Source organism: Conger conger, chromosome 7 (genome assembly GCF_963514075.1).
Source record: "Conger conger chromosome 7, fConCon1.1, whole genome shotgun sequence".
Classification (NCBI taxonomy): domain Eukaryota; kingdom Metazoa; phylum Chordata; class Actinopteri; order Anguilliformes; family Congridae; genus Conger; species Conger conger.
In genome coordinates this window covers 8,950,365-8,967,811 of record NC_083766.1, presented here as the reverse complement: position 1 = coordinate 8,967,811, position 17,447 = coordinate 8,950,365, and the positions used below count along the sequence as shown (strand labels likewise).

Genomic DNA, 17,447 nt, shown 5'->3' with positions numbered 1-17,447 from the left:
GTGGGAGTCCATTAATGACTTTTTTTTAATCCCAAGTGTTTCCTTTTATAATTATAAAACCATAGGTAACAATGTAGTTTGATAGATATCGCACACATTTTCTTTAAAAAAAATCTAAACAAGGGCTGTCAAACCTAACCTTTATCAATATGGTTGCATGTGGCTTCATACGCCATTACAAGAGAGCGCATGCGCAAATGTCTTTTCACTCAAGTTTGCGCCAACTCCGTGGAGAGGATGTAGCTAGCAAGCTAGCAGTGTCGGGATTGATGCATAGGATTTATTCATAACAATAATAACTGTCCCACGATATCGGCACTGTGGGTGAGCAACATCATCAAAAGGACACTCAATTGCAAGCGAGTGTTTTATACTTTACCTGTGTGTTATTTAATTATTTTGTTGGATTTATTATGGAACAGAACGGGTTTGCCTCTCTGAACAGCATCTTTGCTAGCAGCTATAACCGCAGGAGTAGGAACAAGCACCGAGTAGGTTAGGCCTCAACAAAGGCCCTTCTCTGTTTTTCTTTGGTTTCTTACTAAACCTTTTCGTCTGTCTGGTTATAAGACGATTCGTTTTTTTTATTTCGATATGGAGTCTTTGGATAACCTGGAGCTGTAACCATTCATGCCCGAAAATATAAAGATAGCAGCAGGACTTGCTGTATCAATATTGGCATTGAATCGACTTGGAAATACTCTGATCCTGCATTGAAGCTAAATCATCTTTTACAATAACATATTGCACGACTCACCTGGATTATTTTGTTTGAGAAGAAGGAATCCGGGTTTGGATATTATATCCTATCAACACCGATACAAGGATTCGATTTAAAGCTGAGGAACTCATTGCTGTATGAATGTGGGACAAAATGGAGACCCCAGCAATAGTGTACGATCTGGATACCTCTGGGGGTCTAATGGAGGTGAGGCTTGGAGATATACGGTTTGTTTGTTTACCAGCCTTTTCTAGCATTTCACACATTTGAAAAAGCGTGAATTGTAGTTGTTCAGGCCGTTATCTAATCACAAGAGATTGTCTTGCCATCTAGCTAGCTAGCATTTGCTTGAAAAGTTCTTGCCAATTCGCCGCTGCTAAGTAATGGTCTGTCTAGCTAGAAAGCTAGTGGCAGTGTGTAAACTGACAAAGTGACATGTCAGGCAGCTTGTTTCGGCTGTTTTAAAGATTAGCGTTGGCTAAGCACTAATTTCGTTATTTAACATGCTCTAATCAACCGCTATCTAGATGTAGACTAGCCACTCTGGAGTAAGTACAGTGAATTTCTGGGTACTGAAGCTGAGGCCATATCATGCCTGACATTTGAGCCACGTCAATTTGTAACTTGGCTAGCTAACAGTAACTTCAATGCCACACAAATGGCTAGCCAGCTAGCAAGTTTGTCACTTGACGCCTAGTGTTCGCAATGTCGCTAACTTAGCCAAGTTAGGCGTGCAGAAATCTAGTATTGGCGAGCTAAACAAACACTAGTCTCTTAGCATTAGTCTCTTTATACTTTGCTAACTTTCATATCTTTTTTATGTTTTATGTTGCAGCAAATCCAAACACTTCTAGCCCCCCCAAAGTCTGAAGAAGGTGACAAAAGAAGTCGAAAACCGGAGAAAGATGCTCGGAGAAGCGGTAGAGCCACAAACCACGATACCTGTGACAGTTGCCGAGAGGGAGGGGACCTCCTTTGCTGTGATCATTGTCCTGCCGCTTTTCATTTGCAATGCTGGTATGCTAGCTAGATAACTTACTGATTTAGCTACATCAATGCCGTTGACATTAGATACTACCTTAATGTTAGCTAGCTGAAACAGTGCTATTTTCTGGACTAGCTAACGTTACAGCTCTTCAAGTTAACGTAGCCTGACTGGTTAGCTAATAATGTTTGGCTGCAGCTGTCTATGCGGCCAGGTGACGTTTAAGATGCTTTGCTATCAAGTATTTTTTCTAAGCGTGTTATAGTTTAGGTTAACGTTATATTTGTGGTCAGTAATGAATGGTACTTTTTTACTGTACTGTTTTTATGTAGCTATCTACGTTTATGGCATTGTGCAATTATGCGGGCAACTAACTTAAGTAGCTGACGTTAGTTAGAGTGACGTTAAGACTACAGTAACGTTATATTGCTAGACAATTAATATTAGCCTAGCGAGGTAGCGCTGGCTCTATGCTAACTAGCTAATGTCACACACACCCCCCCACCCCCCAAATATACTTATGTTGTCTGTCTGTCTGCTAACCCTTAGTATTTAGCACAGGCTTAACATGGCTACCTTACGTAGCCAATAGTGTTAGCTAGTATCGTTTCAATCTGTGTAGCTCTAGTTAGTTAGCTAGCCATGTTAGCTTACTTGCTAACTGGTACCTGAGCTGCGATTTCTTGCTGGAATGCTAGGTTATGCTATGCGATGGGTTCATATTTTACAGCTGTTTGTAATTGTTGTTTTGTTCATCTCAGCCTCCATTATTTTTCATTTGGTAACGTTAACACAGTGGCAAAAGAGACCCATATTTATCCAACGTTAGCTACGTTACTAAACAACCGGCTAGTTTCGAAGAGGCTGTCTCTGAACCTCCCGTGTGAGGTTTTTCTATGGAGTCTGCGCTGCAGTACGCTTGTGCCAGTGTTTACAATATGGCGACCTCCCGTTTAATTTTCTTTTTTTATTCCAGCGCCATTTTGCTGATAATTTTCAGAATCGCTAACAAATGTCTATAAAATGGTCAGGAGCATTGGAAAGAAACGTGAAAGCGCATTATCTATACACATGCAGCTGACGTTAGCTAACAAGCGAATGAACGTCCCCTGTAATGGCAATTGTTCCTCCACCGCAAATGAGTTGCATACATAGATTTACAAGTAACGTAGACTTTCAGGTTGGCCACAGCTGGATATTGACGTTAAGTTACCTGGATAGCAATGGGCTATCTTTAATGATTTTTTTAAAGAAACGTAGGCTGAACAATAGTTGCCATGATCGCTCGTTTGGTAGCCCGCTATTGTTTCCTAATCGGCTAACCTTAGCCAATCGCCTATTTCTACGGTTCATGGAATCTTAATTTCTTTATGATGGCCACTAGCTATGCTCAAATAATCTCTAAACGTTGATTACCTGTGTTGTAACGTTAGGATACGTTACTCTGCGGTCTTGCATTAGCAAAATACTTGGTATTAAACAAACGACGTGATACATTCGAACGTGCAAATTTTACCACAACTAATTCAATTTCTCGCTAAGATTACGCAGTATTTAAGATATTACAGGTTTTATGTGGGTAAAGTAACAATATAAGTTATCCGTTCAATGTATTTCCCCCTGGGTTTGCATGTGAGCGGTTCTTTATAGTTTATAAGCGTGTGTGTATTAAGACGGGAAGAAAAGTTATTATCACTGGTCATTAGGGGGCGACCGTACTATTTTAGTGTTCGCAGGACAAAAGCTGCGAGCCATTCAGTGTTTCTCTCCAAATGTCACTGTCGATGCGGTCTTTTGTCAAGTTTGTTAATGTGTGCGCAAACGGCGAATGTCTCTAGAAACCAACCAATTGTTATTTTGTGAGTTAAAGGCTATTCCATGCGTGATATTGCAAAGAAACTAATGATTCCATACATAAGCGTACACTACTGTCATGATAGAAGAGCGCGGACTGGGTCTAACCAGGACGGAAAGAGAAGTGGTAGGCCCAGATGCTGAAGAGGAAAAGCGCACCAGGCTCTGTAGTTTGAGAAACAGTTGGCAGCTTCATTTAACAGTACCCGTTTCATCTGCAAAAGGCAACTCCGGGGTGCTAGCCTCATTTGCCCTATCCTGTCCAATCATTCTGTTCTTTTGCCCATTTTAGCCTTTTCTTGTTTGCCAGTTTCAGAAGTGGCTTTTTCTTTGAATCTCTGCCAGCAGCCCCAATGTTATGTTGTGGCTGCATATGATATTTGGTGGCTCGGTTGTATTACAGTTAATTCCCAGCACTGGAGAATTGAGATTGAGTCCATTATACCATCAATCCATTCCCTTACTGCCATGACATGCTTGTGATGGACGGCTCATGCATACATGTGCACCGAGTAAATGTCTGCCTGGGAAGTTTACTCTGTTTTATAAGACTGCAGTTTTGGCCACTGATGCAGATAAATCCAAATAACCTAAAAGCACATTTTGTCAGTCATTCACTGTAATCGTGTGATGTAGACCCTACAGGCCCTCTAAGGGGCTACACGAAAAGCTCGTTTTTATTCAGTTTCACGTCTAGTTGTTTTAATGCTGTAATCCACATGAGATGTCGTGCAGCACTTTGATTTACTGGACAAACCTATCAATCCTTTCTAATCTTGCGTTGGGGAGCAGATGTGAACCAGTCAGGAAAATGTTTATCGAAACTGCCGGTGCTCTGTTCCGTGATGTCATCCGAGTGATCATTGACTGGAGCTGTTTGTGTTTGTGTGGAACCTGTAGTGATCCTCCACTGAGCGAGGAGATGCTCCCCCCTGGAGAGTGGATGTGTCATCGCTGCATGGTGCGTAGGAAGGTGAGTCCTCCATTTTAAGGGCTTCCAGAGTCATAACTAACGTTTAGATGCAGTGATACGTTTAGTTACCTGCCGTACAATTTCCGGGCTGTAATATGACGAATTGCCGATTTCAGTGTTGAGAATGTTCTCCTGAAACTCGGTCCACTATTTCTTGCTACGGCTGTTTACCTCAATACACAAGTGTGCATGTGTGTGTGTGTGTGTATGTGTGTGTGTATGTGTGTGTGTATGTGTGTGTGTATGTGTATGTGTGTGTGTGTGTGTGTGTGTGTGTGTGTGTGTGTGTGTATATATGTGTGTGTATATATGTGTGTGTGTGTGTATGTGTATGTGTGTGTGTGTGTGTGTGTATGTGTGTGTGTGTGTGTGTGTGTGTGTAGTTTGAGGTTTATTTTCTTAAGTGTAATGCAGTCCTGTGTGTCTCGGCAGAAGCAGAAGGAGCCGTGTAACGGCCTGCTGGAGCGGCAGCTCTCCAAGCCGGCCTCGTCCCCGGTGGCGGGCGAGCTGGAGCTGGGCTCGGCGGCGGCGGGGCCGGACGGGGGGCCGGTGGCGGGGCTGCGGGCCGCGGTGGGGCCGGACGGGGGGCCAGCGGCGGGGCTGCGGGCGGTGGTGGGGCCGGACGGGGGGCCGGCGGCGGGGCTGCGGGCGGCGGTGGCGCAGGTTCGCCTCCTGGAGCGGGGGACCGGAAGCCGGCCCGGCACGCCCACCTCCAACGCCTCCACCGACACGCCCTCGCCCTCGGAGCAGAACGACATGGACGACGACCTGCTGGACGCCGAGGACGAGGCGCCCGGCTCGGAGCCCGAGACCTCCACCCGCCGCCTGAAGAGGCCGTTCGAGCTCCTCATCGCCGCGGCCATGGAGAGGAACCCCACGCAGTTCCAGCTCCCCAGCGACCTCACCTGCACCACTGCACTTCCAGGTGAGGCTACTCTGCCCTGCGAGACTCAACCTTACCATCCCTCTCTCCTTCCACACTTCTTTCACTATGTCCCACTCACCCCCTTCCTAGTTTCTTTCTTCTCACCCCTTCCCATGGTGACTGTAGGATACAATTGCAGCATCCGTTCTGTAGGACCGGGTGCTGTTGCTGCGTGGGTGATTAGGTTAGCCTTTAGCCTAGGTGCAGTTGTTTGTTTGTTTTCGTATGGCCCTGATATTCAGCTGCCTTTGTGCTCAGGAACCAGTAAAAGGAGAAGGAAAGAGGAGACGACAGGGAAGAATGTGAAGAGGCCACAGCACGAGCTGGACCATAACGGGCTGGTCCCGCTGCCAGTGAAGGTGTGCTTCTCCTGCAGCAGGTACGCGCCATTCTGCCTACCCCCCCTTCTCCACACACTTCATAGGTTTTTACAGAATGGTCAGACTGATAACCATACGTTACAACTGTGCTATGGAGGACAGCATCTGAATGCACAGCACATCAAACCTTGAAGTGGATGGGCTACAGCAGCAAAGAACCCAAAAAAAGTAGTCCAAAAAAATACATCTAATAAATACCTAATAAAGTGGTCCCTGAGTGTAAGTAGTAAAAATACACTTTGTGACATTGTATATGTAGCAGAAAAGGTTGACTTATTTAGTATGTGGGTAGTTTCATCGTCTTATTTTTATATGTAGTTCTTGAAGCTTAAAACATATTTTTGTTCAGGAGTTATTCTTTTCTTTCTGTCAAGGACAAAACTCTTAAACTCCATCTTGGCGTAATGTTGCCATCTGTGAGATGTAATTGCCGTAGGAGCTTCAGTTATCCTGAACATCATGTACTGTAAAACCTTCCATGTACTCCTTGACAAGAAAACATTTTTATTTCTTTATTTTTAAGAAAAGGACTGTTTGGTTTGAATGTTGTTCCAAATAATTTCAACCTCATTGTGTAAATTTGTAATTACATGGAAAATTGAAAACTTAGAAGAAACCATCATCTTCCAGGAAGCATAGCAGACATACCACTGGCACTTGATCTTTTCCCCAAGTGATAATTTTTACATTTGTAAACCCATCTGCTCGGTAGACATTGTTGTTGTACTTCTAAAGAACTTGGCTTCTTTGGCATAATTTGGCTGTTTTCCTGCGGACTTCATCCATTTTACTGGAAGTCTTAATGTTTATTTGGACGTAATGTTTCATGTAAAATCATTTTGACCTCTGGCAAATCTTTCACTTCAACCCAAGTAGTTGAACTGGAGGTTGGCCAATATTTTTGTATTTGTACCAGAAAGTTATGGGTTTTTAAACTGCTGTACAAGTGTACGGATTAGCGCTTTTCTTCGACCACCCACTGTTAAGGCCTGAGCGAGTATCCCAGATTGGGCAATAGCAGTCTGTGTGGATGTGACATGGCTGTATTTGGCTGTGTCTGGCAGAAAAACTGTGCCAAGACTCTGGCAGTCCACAGATGTATCTCCCCAGTGGCCCTGCAAAATGCTGCTTTGAGTTTTTTTAACAAATGCTTTGTATCTTTTTGCGCATAATCTACAACGGCATATGTTGAAATGATAAAATAACACAAAAATCTATTATTGTGACCAATAGTGACTTGGCTCAGTTTCTTCTGAAGGACTGATTCGATTTTGAGTGAATTATCGAAATTGTGTCCCCTCTGTTTGTTTCCACCCCCCACCCCCCAGGAGCTGCAGGCTGGCTCCGCTGATTCAGTGCGACTATTGCCCCCTCCTGTTCCACATGGACTGTCTCAACCCCCCCCTCACCGCCATGCCAACGGGCAAATGGATGTGTCCCAATCACAGTGAGCATCTTGTGGTAAGTCCCGAGTCTCTTCTGTCTGCACGGATGTGCTACTCTGCTACCCTTTCACACAAACACGCTTTTGCAGTCTACAAAACACTAGACTATGGTTCTGACCCCTCTGGCTGCAAAGATGTCTCATTCAAAATGTGTGCACATGCATGTTTTTCTTTCCCCTCTGAATGAAACCTAATACTATTTTTATTTTCGCCTGAAAAGCAGAAGTGGCTAAAATGGGCAGCTTGGCTCCGGAAGTGGTAGAATACTGCTGTGTGATCGCCCTGACCTCACCGCGGCCCCTGTCTTTTCAGCTGAACCAGAGAAACCTGACCCTGACCAACCGCTGCCAGCTGTTCGACCGCTTTCAGGACCGAATGTCCCAGCACGCCGTGAAGGTGGATTTCCTACAACGGGTACACCGGCAACACCCGCCCAACCGCCGGGGTGCCCACGCACACAGGAAAACGTTCAAGGTGAGAGCGCGCGGGTATCAGGGGAGTAGGCCAGCGCTACGGAACACACCGATGCACGTTTCACTGAAAGCTGGAGCATTCCTATGCTATTGTTCATTCACCTGGGCTATTTGAATTTATTGGAGATAAATGAGGAGAGGAAGCAGAGCTGTAGCCTGTGGCTCTGAGGGGAAGACTACACGCCGCTGCCTGAAAAGATATCGATTGGAAACAGAAAATACATTCCAGCTGGTACACGATGACATCACATCTACATCGGTTTACGTCAGTTACTTTTAAGTATTCATACACTTAAAGTGCTAAATAAAGACTAAACTGAGGAAAAAGTGAACTTTGATTTCAGCTTGTCTTTAAAGGAATGCGCCAACATTTACTACCATCTTCACTGCGCTCAACCAGCGGAAGACAGAAGGATACATGTGTGTTTAACTTCTCTGAAAACAACGTCTCTTGTTTTTACAATTGTTTTCCCGCATGTGTCTTTCAAATACACGATACCTTGTGTAAATAAGGCCGCTCGGAGTTGCTGTATTTCTTCACTTTGAAGGAGGTAGGCTACTGACTCCTATAGGCTTCAAGTCTTTATGCTAAGCTAATACGTTACGCTAAGATGCAAACCAAGCTAGTGAATGCACAAAAATTAAAATTGAATTGAATATCTCGTCAAAGTCGGGGGGGGGGGAAGGAAATGTTTCCCAAAATTCCTTTAAGAGCTGCTCATGTGATCTTTTCCTGGCAGGTTCCCGATTCCATCAAATCCCAGTACCAGTGCCCCCCGTCCCTGCTGGCCCCCGCAGGGATCCGCAACGGGGAGCTCATCTGCAACGGCGTCCCGGACCCCCCTCACCAGCGCCTGCCCCCCCAGCACTTAACCAGCGAGGCCGAGCAGCAGGAGGTGAGGGCCGGGGAGGGGGGGCTGCGGGGGGGGTTTCCGACCGGTGGCGGTGCGGTGTTTGTAAATCTGCTGCTTTTTTTCCCCACGGCTGCTCTCACTGTGCTCCTCCTTATCCGGCAGTGGCTTCGTGATGTCATCGCACTCCAGTGCAGCATTGTGAGACATTTATCTGCCAAGCAGATGCCATCGTCCTATTGGGACTCGGAACAGACGGAGAAGGCCAACATCAAGCCTTGCGTAGCGTCCGAGAGAAGCGCGCTCTGCTCTCCCGAGAGAACCGCGCTGACGGACCCCTTTCCCTCCCCCTGCGCCGCACCCGTTGGCCCCCAAGGGGCCCCGGCGCAGAACTCCCTGGGCCCCTCGGAGGAGCGGAGGGGCTGCGCGGGCGGCTCGTGCGCCGAGAGGCCCTGCCAGAACTGCGGGACCGCCAACGGGCCCCTGGAGCCGCCGGCCAGGACCAACGGGCCCTCGGGGCGGGGCGGGAGCCCGGGGCCCTGCGCGCGGACGCAGGCTGAGCTCCAGCACAGGCTGGGCGGCCCCCCGGGGCCCCACCCGGCCCCCGCGCTGCCCAACCACACGGGCGGGGCGGCGGCGGTGAAGACGGAGGGCGCGGACGCCGGCCCGCTGCCCCACAGGACCAGCCCCGGGGCGGCGGGGGGGCAGGCCGCCGCCCTCACCAGCCGCAGCGTGTCCTCGCCCACGGCGGGGACCCGGGCCCTCACCCCGCCCAGAGCGCTGCAGGACACCGCCGCCGCCCGCCGGGGCTGCCCCACCCCTCCCTCCGGTGAGTCCCCTCCGCCCGCCTCCACACGGCCCTGCACCACACGGCTCCTCTCCACACGGCCCTGCACCACACGGCTCCTCTCCACACGGCCCTGGGCCCAGGAATCACGATGCATTTCTACAGGCGTGTCTCTTGTTAAGGGAGATGTAATGTGCAGGTCACATCCGCTCCTTTCGGTCTGAAGAGCCCCTCACGGCACTCCAGGGTGAAATCCATAGGGCAGTCTCGACCTTTTCAACCCATGAAAATGCTATGTTATTGTTTTGAGCCCCTATTAAAACCCTACTAAATTCTCAACTTTCTCCATTTTCTCAACCAAAGCCAAAACCCCTTGGGATTTGGGTGGACCCATTTCATGTTGGGCGTGGGACTGAAGGGGTTAAATATCATTTGGTTATATCTCCATATTGTTAAAATTGATTTTGTTTATAGTTGTATATTTTTGACTAGTCAAATAAGTTCTATCTGGTATATTCATAATTTTAATTTTGGTTTTGGGTTCAGATGCTTTTCTGTACTCGATTGATCTTTCCTGATGCAGTGGAGCCACCCAGAAGGCGTAAAGAGTATTTAATGGGTTCCCAATACATCAGACAACCTCAGTAAAGCGTAGCAAGTATTTTAATCCAAAATGATTACGTATTTGACCAGGTCTGATGTTGGTATGCAGCAGGCTACACACGTAGGTGAGTGATGGCACCAACAGTACTCATTTCTGTGAGCTGTGGGCGGCCATTTTACGTTGCCCCGGGCAGCGTGCTGTAAAGACCTGGTGGTGTCTCCTCAGATGGGAAGGGCAGCCTCCGCGCCGTTTCCCCCTGCAGCGGTTCGGTGTCCTCCGTGGCTGCCGACCTGTCCCCCTGCATGAAGGCCCTGATGGAGGGAGAGGGGGGTGAGTCCTGCTCTGCTCTGCGAATGTGCCAATTACATTAGTCATTTTGCAGATGCTCTTATCCAGAGGCGACGTACAATAAGTGCAAATCATAACCAGGGACAAGTGCACTGAAAACTCTGAAGTACACTGAAGTATGTTTCCAAGTGGTAGAATGGTCACACAGATTATAATTTGAACCCTTAACAATAATCTGATAAACTGACCTAGTAGCAATACCACAGTTTTGGTAACTAGAACACTAAGAATAGTAAAAATAGTACGATCAGAAAGGTGCCGTCGTCTCCCGCCTGAAGCTGGTGTCCTGCTCTCGCCTTTGCAGAGATCGAGCTGAGTAAGCTGGATGAGAAGTTCATCAAACTGCTGGCGTGGCAGAGGATCCAGCAGCTCTTTCCTCCCAAAGCTCCTCCGCCCCCGATCCACCGCGTCAGCCCGCCGCCCTCCGCCACCACCCCCTCTCCCTCCCCCACGCCACCGGCGCCGCACACCGAAGGTACGGCTCCGAGGCCTGTCCGCACTTTCACATAACACAGGCCATTCAGCCCAGCAATGCTCGCCTTTTCCTACCCCTAAGTGTGCCTGCTGCTTAGTTTTCCTAAATGTGAAGTAGTATCTAGCACCGTAACAAGCCTGGACTTGAAAACCCTCCAGTGTTTTTGCCTCCACTACATGTCCTGGCAAGGTATTCCACACAGTGACCTCTCGCTGTGTGGAATAAATACTTCCTAATATCTGTATGGAATTTCTCCTTTTAATTTCCATTTGTGCCCTCCTGTTCTACCTGTTCTGCTAGCCGTTCTGCTAGCCGTTCTGATAGCCGTTCTGCTCTCTCACACACCCCCCGCACCCCCTTCACTGTTCAACCATTCACTTCACCCTTCCCCTCCAGTCTCCCCCTGTCTCCACCTTCTAACAATCTTTCTCCCTTGTCCACTGCCCCTCCAGGTCCCTCATTGGCAGTCCTGTTGGTCTCGCTTCCTGCTTTACCGTCCCTTTAATTTCCCCCTTTCTCTGCTCCTTCCGCTCGCTGTTTCTTTCCTAAATAACTCTTCGTTTTTCCTTCTCTTCCCTCCTTTGTCCCCTCCCCACTTCATTTCTCTTGTCTCGTTCCGTTCACAGCTCCCCTGTGCCCTCCCTGCTCTTGTGAAAAGCGGTTGGCTGTAACCCCCCCCCCCCCCCCCCCCCGTGTAACGGCGTCTCATTTCTCCACAGCACAACGAGAGGAGGTGCAGGCCCGAGCAGTGTTCTACCCCCTGGTGGGAAAAGGAGGCGCAGTGAACATGTGCTACAGGAGCCTCAACATAGGATCAGGTATGGACCTCCTCTCAGACTGGGGTCAGAGGTCTCCAGCTCCAAAAACAGGAAGTTCAGTTTGAGCTTTAGACGCTATCCAATTAGTTAATGAACTAGGTCAGGAAATAAAATACTCCAGATACTTTTTTTTTATTTTTTATTTCAACAACTCGTTTTGCTGAACTTGGCGTGTTGAATGAAGAGTTAAGGGAATTCGATGCCTCTTAATATCAAAATCCGTTCCATTAACAAAGCAAACTTTAGGAACTGGCCAGATCTGAACCTTGCAAATAGCTTTGGGCCATGAAAACCTTGCAACAACATAGTCAGATGCGAGATTTATCTTCTGGCGCTTGTTTATCAAGTACTAAAGTTATTTTGATATTGTTTCATCTCATTTCCCCCGAGTTTGTTCTGAAAGTATCAATTAAAATAATTAAAGGCCATATTTGCCTGATCTTTCATGCATAGAGAAATTGGCATATAGGTGAATTTTACCCCCTTGGCATTGCTGTACTTACTTTAGCCAGTTTTAGCGTCCGTTTTAAAACTACATTTTTTATTAAAATGTCACTTTAATGTTGAATTGATTTTTAGTGGACATTTTGGATTCTTAGCATTCAAGTTTTTAGGGTTTTCTTTCATGCATGAGAAACTGCAGATAAAGCATATTTATGCAGTAGATCCACTACCATTCAAAAGTTTGGGGTCACCTTGTCTTTCTGATTTAATATTTTATTTTCTGTTTGTAATCAAACATTTCATACATGGTAGAACGGTAGAGTAAATGCAGTTTATGCACTGCAAAATGTTGAATTGAAGTATGTCCATGGAGTGTTTGACACCTTAACACGATAGTTTATGCAGAACCCTTTTTTGGTGAGAAATACTCACTCAAAATTCCTCAATTTGATTGTTGAGGTTCTTAAATGTACCAATATTCCTCTCTGTCTTTGCAGGTGCTGACATGGATGTATGCCTTACAAACTATGGTCATTGCAATTATGTGTCGGGAAAGCACGCCTGTATTTTTTATGATGAGGTAGGACATTTTTGCATTTAATCAGCACGTTCGTATTAACCACTACAAAAGCACATCTAAGGGTCACACACAGTACTTTTTTTTCCATTAAATAATGATATCGCTAAAACTTGTTGCGCTATAAACTTACTACAACAATGCGAAGTTAATTCGATATAACGCACTAGACTAATTTGTTCACAATAGGTGGATTTGATCCTAATTGGATTTTTGCAATGGAAAATGCTTGTAGCAATATAAGGGTGGATGCAATTGAAATGAGCACCTCTTCATCGGAATTCTGCTATTTGTGTGAGGCGGGTAGCCTAACAACTTTAGCTCGCTTCAAAGAGCCAACATATAGACGTCTTAAACTCAAAGTAATTGGACACGCTGCTCTTTCTGAGTTCATTTGTTAGTGATGTAGCGCATAGCTATAGCCTACCTTAATACACAGCACAGTTAGTGGTTTGGTTCTAAACTCGTTAGTTGTACCTATTATTAGGTCTAATGAGTTGGATTTCTATGAGTGAGTAGCATCATTTAATAACGTTAGTTGTAAGCAAACGTAGCTAATGATTCAGTCGACGTCGATATATTATGAGTAGAAAACCGTTCAGAGCAATCTTAAATCGCTACAGTGATTATAGGGACTAATTCGCTACAAACTGTAATGGGAAAAAGGGCTACAGTATTTATTGTTAGAAGTGCTTTGTGGGGTGTCTCGGTGGCGCAGCCTGCAGAGCACTGACCGCATGCTCATTTCGAGCCGCGACGTCGGCGGTTCCAATCCGACCGTCCGACATTTGTCTTCCCCTCTCTCTCGCTCCCATTCTTCCTGTCTCTCTATACTATACTGTCCAATAAAGCTGAAAAAGGCCTAAAAAATATCTTAAAAAAAAAAAAAAAAAAGTGCTTTGTGCCGTTCCGTCATGCTTGGTATCGTGTCTGCCCATGAAAAGCTGCGTTCATTTCGATGGGTCAGACCGTGGTTATCGGGAGCTGCCGGAGCCTACGGCTAGCTGCGGTTGTGGCGTGGTGTGTCAGTGCGACTCTTTCTCCGCAGAACACGAAGCATTACGAGCTGCTCAACTACAGCGAGCACGGGACCACGGTGGACAACGTGCTGTACTCCTGCGACTTCTCCGAGAAGACCTCCCCCAGCCCCTACAGCAGCATGGTGTCTAAAGTGCAGAATATCATACGTGAGTACCAGTGCACCAGTGTACCATTGGCATCCAACAAAGCTCTGCCAAGGGGCATTTGAAGAGTGTAAGAACATTGGCCTTGTGCCTGTTGCCCCCTCTGCCTGTATCTGATGGTTACGGTCTGGTGCGTTTGCTGGTTTCAGCAATTCAATCTTGATGAAATTGGCCACTGACACCAAATGGTAAAATGGTAAATGGTTGGCATTTATATAGCGCCTTTATCCAAAGCGCTGTACAATTGATGCTTCTCATTCACCCATTCATACACACACTCACACACCAACGGCGATTGGCAGCCTTGCAAGGCACCGACCAGCTCGTCAGGAGCATTTGGGGGTTAGGTGTCTTGCTCAGGGACACTTCGACACAGCCCGGGCGGGGGATCGAACCGGCAACCCTCCGACTGCCAGACGACTGCTCTTACTGCCTGAGCCATGTCAACACCAGCATGGTCTAGCATGAGTGAACCCACTCAGGTTAGACGATGGCATATTTTGGGGTAAAGACGCAAGCAAGTCTTCTGCTTTCAAACTGGAACAAATGTAATATTTAACCGACTCTTGCTGTGAGAATCTCTGGTTTACACTCACAAAGGGCCTCCATTTGCTCTCAAAACAGCCGTTCTTCGTGCCACGGATTCCACAAGATGTTGAAAACCGTTCCCTTGAGATTCTGTTCCACGTTGACATAATTGCATCACGCAATTTCTGCAGATTTCTCCGCTGCACAATCAAGCTGTGAATCTCCCGTTCTACCACATCCCAGAGGTGTTCTACAGGTTTCAGATCCAGGAACTGAAACCAGTTTTACACTACTATTAATTTGAGACATGGTGCATTATCATACTGGAAGTAGCCATTAGAACAGGGGTGGGCAATTCCAGTCCTGGAGGGCTGGTGTGTCTGCAGGTTTTTGTTTCCACCAATTACCTAAATGAGTTATTAACTGGCTGTACACAGCAATACTGGTTCAATCATATTAGATAAAACCGTCAAACATAATGTAGGGACACGAACAGTTTTCGGCTGTCGTGCGCTTATCGCGAAATGTAGCCAAAATTTGAGGTGGCATAATGTTAGGGCTAATTAAGTAATTCAATTCTGCAGTTGGCATGAAAACCAGAAACAGATGGGGCCCTCGTTGCCCACCTCTGCATTAGAAGATGGGTACATTGTGGCCATGAAGGGATGCACATGATCAGCAACAGTACTCAAATCGGCTATGGCAAAGTGTGCCAAGAACATTCCCCACACTATTACACTACCGCCACCAGCCTGGACTGATGACACAAGGCAGGTTGGGTCCATGGATTCATGCTATTGCTGCAAAATTCTGACCCTCATCAACAAGGCGTTTCCATCCCTAGAACCTTCCGCTCACTGAATGTTTTTTGTTTATCGCCCCATTCTGAGTAAACTCTAGAGACATGGAAATACTCAAACCAGCCTGTCTGGCAACAATGATCTTTTTCCATTCTGATGGTTGATATGAACATTAACTGAAGCTCCTGACCCGTATCTGCATGATTTTATGCATTGCACTGCTGCCACACGATTGACTGATTCGATAATTGCATACTTAAGTACCTAATAAAGTGCTCAGTGAGTATATTCTAATGCAGTGGACCTCACTCCTGGTCCTGGAGAGCTGCAGGGTGTACTGGTTTTTGTTGTTAATTTCACAGTTAAGTGTTGAGTAACTGCTTTTTCTTGGGTTTGAATTGGTTACTGATATAAAGGCGAAAACAAAAACCAGCACTGTTCTAATGCATGTTAAGATTTTACAGAGAATTCCCTTTGCCTTGCCTTTAGAAGTGCTGCGTGTGTGTGTGTGCGTGCTGCGTGTGTGCGCGTGTGTGTGTGTGTGCGTGTGTGTGTGTGTGTGTGCGTGCGTGTGTGTGTGCGTGCGTGTGTGTGCGTGCGTGCGTGTGTGTGTGCGTGTGTGTGTGCGTGTGTGTGTGCGTGTGTGTGTGCGTGTGTGTGTGCGTGTGTGTGTGCGTGTGTGTGTGCGTGTGTGTGTGCGCGTGTGTGCGCGTGTGTGTGTGTGTGTGCGTGTGTGTGCGCGTGCGCGTGCGCGTGTGCGTGTGCGCGTGTGTGCGTGTGCGTGTGTGTGTACTGTGGGCACACAGGCAGCGGTGTCGCTGGGCGAGAGTTCTGACCGTTCCCTCTCACTGCAGGACGCTGTAAGAAACGGAAACAGCAGGAGGCCAGGGTGCAGACGGGGGAGCCGCCAGCAGGGGGCGTGATGAGCAGCCAGTCCCAGGGACACCCCCAGCGCCCCTGCGGCTGCAAGGCCAGCAGCTCCAGCCTGGTTGGTGGCAGCGGGGCGGGCTGGGAGGGCACGGCCCTGCTCCACCACGGCAGCTACATCAAGCTGGGCTGCCTCCAGTTCGTCTTCAGCATTACAGAGTTCGCCAGCAAGCAGCCCAAAGAGGAGACCCCCCTCCCCGCCCAGGACGGCGTGGGGCCGTCTGAAAAGCAGCAGACTCTCAGCGTCCTCCAAGTGCCCGTGCCGTGCTCCAACTCTGTCCCCTAGCCCCTACACCCGCAGAAACGCAAGGACCAGGCCGCTTGTCTAACTTGTATAAAACAGAGAGTTTAAAAAAATATTAATTTAATAATTCATACGTTTGCATGAAATGAAGTATTTTTGGGGGCTCAGATTTTGAGGGCGAGTTGCACATAGAATTTTCAAATGTTTTTTTTTTTTTTTTTTAAATGCAAAACTTCAAACGGTTATCTAGATTTGCATAATAAAAGAAGGGATACTTTGTCCTCAACATTCTAAAAAATAAAAAGTCTCCCAAGTTTCCATTGTACTTGTAAAGTAATCGGAACTTGTTCTATTTTGTGCCAGTAATAGTTTTTATATAAACTATGCTTTTTTCATAAAATGAAACATTTATGTATTTCTGGTCATTTTATTTAATGTACTGTACGTGAAAATGTAGTGTTGCTCTGTTTTTGTTGCTGCTTTTGCACTACAGGTAGTTGTATGTTAAAATGTGTGTATATATACATGTATACACATGATTTGTGTGTGTATGTTTATGTATATATTTATGGAATATGTATAAACGCGCACACACACAAGAATCTAATTTTCTTCATAGAGAATTGTTTGATTCCATATACAAACACCATTGTTAGGTTTTTTAAATGTGCACAGTGCTTCATGAATTTCAGTCCTGATGTTCAGTAGCTTTTCAGAAAAGTGTTGTAAATGTTGTTCCAAGTCCTGTTTTTTCAATACTGTACCACTTGTAAATAGTGACTACCGTTTTAAAGTTTCATCTGAACATTTTTGTGTATTCTGTAAATATAAACCTACTTTGACTTTGGTTTCTGCCTGTCAGTTATAACATGTAAATGCATAAAGATTTTTTAAGAACAAGATAAGAAAACAAATCCTCCTGTTCCCTGCGCCTTTTCTTTCTATGAGAAGGACATAAGACATCCCAGAGTCACTGACTTGGGTACTGCTCCTTAGGTGAAAGCAGGCCTTTTATGACCCTACAATTATCGCCTCGATTGTCATTCACTTGCATTTGGATTTCAAAGGATTCAGCCAACGTTATCATTTTTTTTATATTTTTTA

General features: G+C 46.4%; 1 protein-coding gene across 1 annotated transcript; it reads left to right on the top strand.

Annotated features, from left to right (window-relative positions):
• Positions 1 to 225: 225 nt before the first annotated feature.
• Positions 226 to 17,257, top strand: LOC133134025 (PHD finger protein 12-like). The gene is made up of 15 exons (XM_061250383.1): positions 226 to 928; positions 1,557 to 1,738; positions 4,461 to 4,533; positions 4,966 to 5,458; positions 5,717 to 5,837; positions 7,167 to 7,299; positions 7,596 to 7,757; positions 8,497 to 8,652; positions 8,773 to 9,436; positions 10,224 to 10,328; positions 10,651 to 10,821; positions 11,541 to 11,639; positions 12,581 to 12,663; positions 13,709 to 13,847; positions 16,027 to 17,257. Exons 1-15 carry the CDS (start codon positions 863 to 865, stop codon positions 16,383 to 16,385), a joined length of 3,006 nt encoding a protein of 1,001 aa, XP_061106367.1. The 5' UTR covers positions 226 to 862; the 3' UTR covers positions 16,386 to 17,257.
• Positions 17,258 to 17,447: the final 190 nt, after the last annotated feature.